Source organism: Prosopis cineraria, unplaced genomic scaffold, assembly GCF_029017545.1.
Source record: "Prosopis cineraria cultivar Desert tree isolate PC_DT_omini unplaced genomic scaffold, ASM2901754v1 PC12, whole genome shotgun sequence".
Lineage (NCBI taxonomy): Eukaryota > Viridiplantae > Streptophyta > Magnoliopsida > Fabales > Fabaceae > Prosopis > Prosopis cineraria.
Window position 1 is genome coordinate 18,930,421 of NW_026555343.1, and position 8,999 is coordinate 18,939,419.

Genomic DNA, 8,999 nt, shown 5'->3' on the forward strand with positions numbered 1-8,999 from the left:
TATCTATAATTAATTTTTTATATATTCATAAATAATATTTTTAAATTTATAATGGGAGAATGACATTAGAATCTTAATATTAAAAGTTTATAAAAATTAAATTCTTGATAATTTTTTTTTAAAATAATTACACTTTCAACTATAAATTACTAGTTATATTTCAATTTAATTATTTTATTTATAATTAAAAAAATTGGATTTGTAATTGTCAGATTCAATATTTATAAATAATTTTTTTAGAAAATTTGGTTGAGACTTAATTGTTATAAATTAATTATTTTAAAACTTTAATATCATTCTTCTATTTATTTATAATTAATCTTCTTCATGAGCGTGCTTTTAATCATTTCACTAATTAAAATTATTTCAATTACAAATAAAAATAATGATAATTTAACATTAAAATTAAAAGATTGGTAAAAGAAAATATTAAAATTAAAAGTATTTTAATATATCGACTTCAAGTATTATTAAAGTGCTTGTCGATAAAGGTCATTACTCATTTGAAAAGAAACAGCGGTCGATTTTGCTTATACTTATGTCATTCTTCGCCATTCGTAGAATCGAACGCTGCACAGCTTCAGCGCTTCCCGTCTTCATCATCTCTTCGGCTGAGAGAGCAGAACACGGCACGTTGGCGTCTCTTTCCCTTCGCCGCTTCTCGTTTTCGCCTTCGAAAGTGAGTTCACTTGGCTGTTCGTTTCGCTGCTTCTTTAGAATTGCTCTCAAGGATTGACTTACTCTTCTTTACACTTCTTCTGTTCGTGTTTGCGTTTGCTGGTTTGATTTTTGTTCTGAGATCCGGAAATGATTGAATTCAGTGCTTTGAATGCTTTCTGCTTAAGTTGTAGTTCTGAATTTCTTGCTTCTGCTGTTCATGTTAGCTCTGATTTTTTTCCTCTGTCAATGATCGAATCCCAGTATTGTGAATGCTTTCCTTCTTGTTCTGATTTTTGTATCAATGATTGAATCCCAGTATTGTGAATGCCTTCTCCTTATTCTTTTTTTTTAATTTTAAATGCATTTATTTCAATATCAAATGGGTAAAGGGATTACTAATTTAATACAGAGAAATTTATTATTCATCGTAATGATTTGGTGGAAGCACTTAGTCCAAAGGAAAACAAGTTGGAAACTGGTGAATTTGTTCTGTCGAACTGTAATAATAAGAGTTTGTTCTGTATAGAATAACGTGTTGACGAAAGCTGGAACGTGGGGATCAGCGAGAGTGCCATGGAAGCTTTTTGAGCACTATAGAATAGCATGCCATGGGAAATTGCAGTCATCCGTTTAAAGTTCTGAGTCTTGAAAATCCGAATATCAAGCCGTCATTGTCTACTGCATGGGTGAGACTCCTCCCTCCGCACTCAGCCAATTCCTTCACAACCGAGATCTCAAGGTACAAGCTGAGCCCCCGGGTGTCCAAAAAGCAATAAACTCAATCTTCACTTACCTCAGAGCAGGTCGTCTACGAAAAGCCGTGTCAGTCCTCTTCGCTTTCCCTGAACTTTTCCCGTATTCCCTGTATGCTCATCTCTTCCAGATATGTTCCTATCGTCGAGCCATTGTTGAGGCTCGGAAGCTCGAGTCTCATTTGGTCACTTTCTCTCCTACCCCACCGGTCTTTCTTCTTAACCGAGCGATAGAAACGTACGGCAAATGTTGTTCTTTGAATGATGCCAGGGAGCTGTTTGAGGAAATGCCTCAAAGAGATGGAGGGTCTTGGAATGCAATGATCACGGCCTATGCGCAGGGGGCTTTCCCAGATGAGGCATTGTCATTATTCCAATGCATGAATAGGTTGGGAATTTATGCAAATAATATCACATTTGCCAGTATTCTTGGTTCTTGTGCTGCAGCCTCTGAGCTTCATCTCTCAAGGCAGATTCATGGACTTATAACAAAATGTGGTTTTGATAGGAATGTTGTTCTGGGGAGTTCCCTGGTTGACGTTTATGCTAAGTGTCGGGTTATGTGTGATGCCCGTAAAATGTTCAATGAGATTGAAAATCCTAATGCCATCACTTGGAATGTGATTGTGAGGCGGTATCTAGATAATGGTGATGGTAGGGAAGCCATTAAGATGTTTTCACGGATGCTCTCTGCTGCAATCAAGCCATTCAACTTTATACTCTCTAATGCCCTTGTTGCTTGTTCTAGTATATATGCACTAAACGAGGGAATGCAAATACATGGAATTATTGCAAAACTAGGTTTTCAAGAGGATTATATTGTCTCAAGCTCTCTTATTAACATGTATGTGAAGTGTGGTGAACTGGATGATGGTGCTAGGATTTTTAATCAGCTTGGCTCAAAAGATTTGGTCACTTGGACTTCAATTGTATCAGGATATGCAATGAGTGGGAAAACCCAAGAGGCAAGGAAATTGTTTGATGAGATGCCTGAACGTAATGTGATCTCATGGAATGCAATGTTTGCAGGATATATCCGTTCCTCTGAATATGTAGAGGCATTGGATTTTGTATATTTGATGGTTGTTGATACTAAGTCATTGGATCATGTCACAGTAAGCTTGATTTTAAACTTATCTACTGGACTTTCAGATCATGAAATGGGAAAGCAGGTTCATGGTTATATCTATCGACATGGTTACCACACCAACCTTATGGTTAGCAATGCCCTTCTTGACATGTATGGTAAATGTGGGATGTTGAATAGTGCTAGAGTTTGGTTTAGCCAAATGAGTTACTGGCGTGACATGGTTTCTTGGAATTCCTTGTTGACTAGCTATGCTCACCATCAATTAGGTGAGCTAGCCTTGACAATGTTCTTAGAGATGCAGTGGGAAACAAAACCAAATAAATATACAGTTGCAACCCTTTTGATGGCTTGTGCAAATACCTCTGCAGTTCACCATGGTAAACAAATTCATGGATATATTATTAGACATGTAATTGAGATGGATACTATTATTATAACTGCTTTGATATTCATGTATTGTAGATTTCATTCTCTTGAGCATGCTTTTGAGGTTTTTAAAGGGGCAAACTTTAGAGATGTGGTTATTTGGAATTGCATAATATTTGGGTGTTGTCACAATCATAGATATCAGGAAGCCCTTGAATTGTTTAGGATAATGGTGGAGGAAGGCACCCAACCAGACCATGTGACCATTCAGGGTATCCTGTCTGCTTGTATAGAAGAAGGCCTTGTTGAGTTTGGTACCCAATGCTTCAAGTCAATGAGCAATGAGTTTTGTATCTTGCCTCGGTTGGAGCACTTTAACTGCATGATTCAACTCTACAGCCGACATGGATACATGGATGAACTTGAAAACTTTTTGAAGACATTGCCCATTGAGCCTTCAATTCCAATGTTAACCATGGCCCTTGATGCTTGTAAGAAGCATGGTTACTCAAGACTGGAAGTGTGGATTATGGATCAAATTAAGGATTTTCGACATTAATTCTATCTCAATTTGCTGCATGTATCAAAGGAGGCAGTTAGCTCCATATTTCAGCTCCAGAGTATGCCATACAGTGACAAGTTACAGAACCATAGACATTTGAGTGGCATTACAATAGAAAATGGTCAAGGCCTGTCAGTCATGATGCACATTAAGTTCATGCCTTGATGGCTGATGCGGTTATGCAGATGACTTGATCACATGCTTGCAATGGGCAAGACAATCTCCCCTTTTTCCTCTTCTGAAAGGTGGTTTAAAGGAAAACAGGAGCATTATTATTTCATAAGAACTGAGAGGTATTCTATGCAACTTTTCCACCTATTTGCCACTAAGCCATCCAAAGTCTTTTTTTCTCTTGTTAAAAGGAAACCCGTCCTCATCTGCATATCAGCTATATTCAAATTTGAAGATGAATTTCCCTCTCTTATCCTCATCTCTTTCTCTAGCCTTGCTCATTCACTGGGTATGGGAGGTCTTTTTTCTGTTCCAATTTTCCCCTCATTTCTGAGAATCTGGGTTCCTGGCTCTGCCCAGATCATTCAGTCGCCCCCCTCCCCAAAACTCTTTCATTGTCCTTCATTTGCGGTCTTCATTCTATATATTATAGAGCACATGTAGTGTTGGGTGTGCCTATTATCCCGTACATTCATGGTGCACCTTCTGGCTATTCTGATGTTATCATGGGCTTGATTTGCAACACTTACTTCAGGCAGGGGTGGCTTAACTTGGGAATCTACCAGCAAGAGCATGGTTTTCAACTGAGCTGATATGCATTTTCTTTCATTTTACAATGCAAGAACCGTGATATGCATATACTTTCCTCTTTTTGTTTGTTTGTTTTTGTTTCAGAATAGCTTTCATGATCTTACAATATTTGTGTTTTACCTTATGGTGCCTTGAAATACTACTTTATGATTGGGCTTGTAAATACGGTGGCAATCCAATCTGTTTATTGACTCAGCCCTCCAATTGGATTTTGATGAGAAAGTTTATGACATTTTAAGTCCAATCTGTTTATTGACTCAGTCCAATCTATTTATTTATGAGCATGTTAAGATGAAGTATTTGCCATGTATGGTTATAGTGATGATGATGTTCTGCTGGTTCCTTGGCCAATGTGTATTTCTGTGCTATGATTATGATGTTTATAGACATGGTTTTTCTTTGATGTTTATGAAAGGTATAACATGTTTTAAATGCATGAGTGGTTTAGTTGGTACTGAGATTCCCCAATTCTCACTCTCTCTAACTAACATTTCAAGCACAAGTGGGACCAACAAGGGAAAAGCAAAGGTATAGATGGGTGACTTATGAGAGTGCAATCTTTTTGGCTAGTTATGTATAGACTTATAGGGGACATTTAGTTCACCAATATTTTGACAACATTTCTAAGGCAATATGGTATATGGCATAAATTGTATGTTAATGCTAAGGATGATTGTAATGGTGTTCATAAAAACACTTATGATTTAAGTTGTGCGATGCGTGGTGGGACTTAGAGAGTAATAACTGCACTAAGTTAAGTAAAAGAAAGAAACAAGAAGGGTAAAGGTTGAGATCTTACTAAGGTTCTTAGAACACGATTTAAGTAAAGTTTCAACTAGAATAGTCTTGAACCAATTAGTGATTGATATCTCCTTATCTATATCAACTAAGTATGGCACATTACAAACATAAAGAAAAGGATTTCACTGTTTCTCAAAGAACATAAAGAGTTGTGTTTTAAAGGGCAGCAAAAGGTTTTGCACTGTAAGTACTTTGAAAGTGCTGCATTGACTGCTTCTTTTATTAGATGGCATACTTAGAGTGTTAAAATATTAGATGTGGCAGTAACTGCTTGGCGATTCAGTTTCTTCCACTAGCAACTGTGGTGGGCAAAATTCATTGGCAGGAAATCCTTATGGGCATGAGGCAGGGTAATTTTCTGTTGTCCACGTGGGTCAACACTTTATTTTCTTTTTACTTTCCTTTCTTGGGTTGTACTTGATCATGTTCTTCCTTGTCTGTTACTTTTTGGAGGTGTTAAGTTTGTACTTTGATTGTGTGTGATCATTCTTATCCATTTTTCTTTTGGAAAAATATAGATTCTTGCTCTTAACTTATGGGGGTAACAAGATAACTTCTAAATATATGAATTAACTATCGCTTATTCTCACTATTTTCCTTTTGCAGGCAAGAATTAACGCTTGGTCGTGTGGGTATTACTGTCAACTTGTTGATTCACATCCCCTTTTCTGTTGTGTAGTTTGTAGTCGTTGGAACCGTCTGATTTTTCAGTAAATCCTGGATCATTTGCCTTGGTAAGTTGCTTTCTGTGATATGACTTCATTGGCAGTTTTGTTCTTAGTTGATGGTGTTCCTTCCTCTAGCTCTCCAGTGATTTCAATGGCTTGGAAAGATCAATCAGTCATTTATATTGCCATGAATAGTCCAAAGCAACTAAATAAAACTACAGGCAATTTTCTTGAAGAAATAGTATGTGTCATATCCCAGGATGGAAAGGTTAATGTAATTGACAGTGGTACTAGTGAAATGATCTGTAATTGGCCATTACACTTTAGGCTTTGTTTGGTTGGAGGGGAGGGGAGGGGAGGGAGGGGGAGAAGGAGGGGGAGGGGGGGATCCCCCCAATTTGGTGGGGAGGCTTTGGAGGGATTTCCCCTCCCCTCCCCTCCAACCAAACACTACCTAAAGGAATCAACAGCATTTTCTATGTATATTATAGGCAAGTACAAGTTTCATCCACAACACTGTTTTATATTTTTGCTTTTGTTGCTGTTAGCATCATATCGATGGAAAGTCTTGAAGATTTTTGTGCTCCAGTTAAGCCCTGAAGTGCCAAAAGACAAGCAGCTGGAGCAGTCCTTGAAGGATATTGCTGATACCAATGAGCATGTGCCAGGCAGTAATTCAACCAGGGTGAATCCAATTGAGGATGAGCTTTCTTCGACAGAAACCACATGCTCAGATTTTTTGATGGATCTATTAGTTCTCCTCTGCTGTGAGAATTCATGCGTTTATTCTCTGCAAAATCGTTGATGCAGGTCCTATACCCATTAGCCAAATACATCTATAATGAAGTTACAATTCTTTAAGAAAGCTACTTTGTTTTTTTAATTATTTATGATATATTCTTAAGAATACAGCCAATAAGGTTTAACTTTCTAAGCCTTGTTGTCGGACTGCAACTTCAAAGAAAGATGACAAATTTTCTAGGCTATTGTTGCTTCAGACTGGAACATTTGAAATCAGGTGGAATCACCATATTTATTTTTTTATTCTATAAGAATGCTTTTAGTAGGATTACAAAATTGATCATGCTTACACTTGTCAAACTTGGAATTGGTACAGGAAAGCTCCTTATCGTCCATTTTAAGATGGAATTATGAAGTGAATATGGACAAAACCATGTATTCTGATGACAATGGAGTATTGCACTCGTATAGTGGTGTTTAGAACCAGCAGATTTGTTTAGGATTCCTTTCTTTTTACAGCGTAAATTAATGATTTAGTCTTCAAAAGATTATCCCTTTGCAGTGACTTTCTCTAGAAGTAGAGCCTCAATTTATTTCTTTGAAGTTTTTTACCATTACTAAAAAGGTCCCCCAAGCAAGGATCACCTATCAAAGTTGATAATGTAGCATAAACAAGAACTCATATAGTCATTAATTGGTGATATGAACTTGCCCAGATGTATTACAATCCCAAAACAATGTTGTTTTGGCTACTTTTACAAAAGCCATCTGACCTTCTTGATGCCCTTTTGGTTTGTGAAAGTAGCCAACAAAGATGTCAATCAGGGATATAAGACACTTGGACAAGTTTATATAATCAATCAATTGCCGTGTGGGCGCTCTCAGTTGCAAGTTTAGTGTATGACTGTGACTTTGCTTAATACAGAGGAAAAGGACTAAAACATTAATTTGCTTTTTGCCCTTTTAACTATTTTAGATAAGATAGTGCATTTCAGTTTTTTCTGGTCAAATATTTACTTACTTAGGCATCTTATGTTGACAACTTTCAGGCAAATGGTTATGAGTTGACCTTCATCTCATTATTAGATGTTGAAAACGAATTAAGGTATGTTAGTTATTCTGTGATGAAGAGACAAAAAGTGTAGACTTCTGATTAAAAAGAGAATGTACAATACTCTTGTTTTGTAGGTGTCTAGAGAATCTGCCTTGTTTCCATGATACAGTTCTTGCAGATGCTGCCTTCAGATTCTCTTCAAATTTGACGAAAAAGCAGGTTCGAATTGTTCTGCTCCCCACCCCCCGGTGGGGATTTTCTGGAAATATTTTCTATTATCATAATTTGTAAGCACCTTTTTTTTTTTAAATGAAATTCCTTAGGTGCCATTGTTACAATTTTTTTTTTCCTCCAAAAAATGAAGAAGCTTACTTACGTTGGCACAGAGCACCGCACCAGGGATTGTGGAGGGTATTGTTAAAGGATTTAAAGGAGGAAAAAATACCCAAACAAGTTATACTGCATCTTCAACCAGATTCGTCATGATAAATAAATTTCAACAAACTAAATTTTGATATATTTCGTTATTATAGAAGAAAAATATGTTTCATTTGTTGACTAATTTTAGGATGCTTCTGCTGCTGATTCCCAAGCAAGAAAGAAGCTTGTGGAGAGGCAGGAAAATTTGAAGGTATTAATTTATCTGCTTTTTGAGCTTTGTGGCTTGTTGATGAGCACATTTTGCTTTCACTTAAACTTGTCATTGGATCAACTTGACAGAAAAAACCCATAAACTTATCTTGATCTATCATGTCACCATAGCATAATTTTTCAAATGAATGTTATTTTAGTGCGCTTTCCTTCTGAAAACAAACAAAAATATGAGAATGAGTAAAATATGGTTATTCTTAGGCAAGTTTTGATGCCAAAGACTTGAATGTAGAAGCTTATCTCTATCAAAGCAGGTAGTTGGATCCTCTAAATTTCAATTCTTAAGAACTGATTAGCCTGCTGATAAAAAATGTTAACTGTATACCATTTTTGTTGATGGTTACTATAACTGTTTTCTTGCCTTATTTGACAGTAGTGTTGAAAAGGCTTTAGGTGCCCGAAATACAATTACCTTTGCTCCTGTAGCCAATGAGCTTGTGACGAAGATGGAGGTCTGACCTCAACCATCTTAATTTCGACATTTAACTGTCATATTTAACCTACCTATAATTCTTTTATGTTTTTTGGCATTTGATGTCCTATTTTATTCTCAAATATTCAACATTCAGACTTATCAAATGCATATTTGGCCCCTTAAATGTAGTTTAATAAATGCAGTTTCTCATGAGAGTCCACAGGCATTGGCAATAGCTTTTCTGTTATTTGGAATTATGGATTGCCAATTGAATCTGCATCTTTTTTGGTGCGTTATGTTCTTTAAAGTCATTGTTCTGCTTGGTAGTCTGGGAAAATATGCATATAATGAATTCAGACGGGTGGTTGCTGGTGAGTCTTCTTTAAACTGATGAATGATTTTGAATAAATCAGACACATTCTACATAGTTAAAGAAATCTACGTTAGTTTATAATATTATTGGTTTTGGACTATTCA

At 36.4% G+C, this 8,999-nt stretch overlaps 1 protein-coding gene across 18 annotated transcripts; it reads left to right on the top strand.

Moving 5' to 3' along the window:
* Positions 1 to 525: 525 nt before the first annotated feature.
* Positions 526 to 8,732, top strand: LOC129287904 (pentatricopeptide repeat-containing protein At3g26540). Of its 18 annotated transcripts, none has more exons than XM_054924184.1 (7): positions 526 to 679; positions 1,187 to 5,343; positions 5,600 to 5,727; positions 6,210 to 7,507; positions 7,591 to 7,675; positions 8,025 to 8,087; positions 8,481 to 8,732. In XM_054924184.1, the coding sequence occupies exon 2, from the start codon at positions 1,343 to 1,345 to the stop codon at positions 3,425 to 3,427; it is 2,085 nt and encodes a 694-aa protein (XP_054780159.1). In that variant the 5' UTR covers positions 526 to 679; positions 1,187 to 1,342; the 3' UTR covers positions 3,428 to 5,343; positions 5,600 to 5,727; positions 6,210 to 7,507; positions 7,591 to 7,675; positions 8,025 to 8,087; positions 8,481 to 8,732. The 18 variants fall into 18 exon arrangements, with proteins under 18 accessions (XP_054780159.1, XP_054780160.1, XP_054780161.1 ...); XM_054924185.1 differs by having other exon boundaries at positions 8,484 to 8,732; XM_054924186.1 differs by having other exon boundaries at positions 6,210 to 6,471; positions 6,567 to 6,679; positions 7,452 to 7,507; positions 7,591 to 8,732.
* The last annotated feature ends 267 nt before the right edge of the window (positions 8,733 to 8,999 follow it).

Bases quoted from the DNA above. Each gene is read 5' to 3' on its own strand.
- LOC129287904 (XM_054924170.1), top strand. From the start codon at position 1,343: ATGGGTGAGACTCCTCCCTCCGCACTCAGCCAATTCCTTCACAACCGA.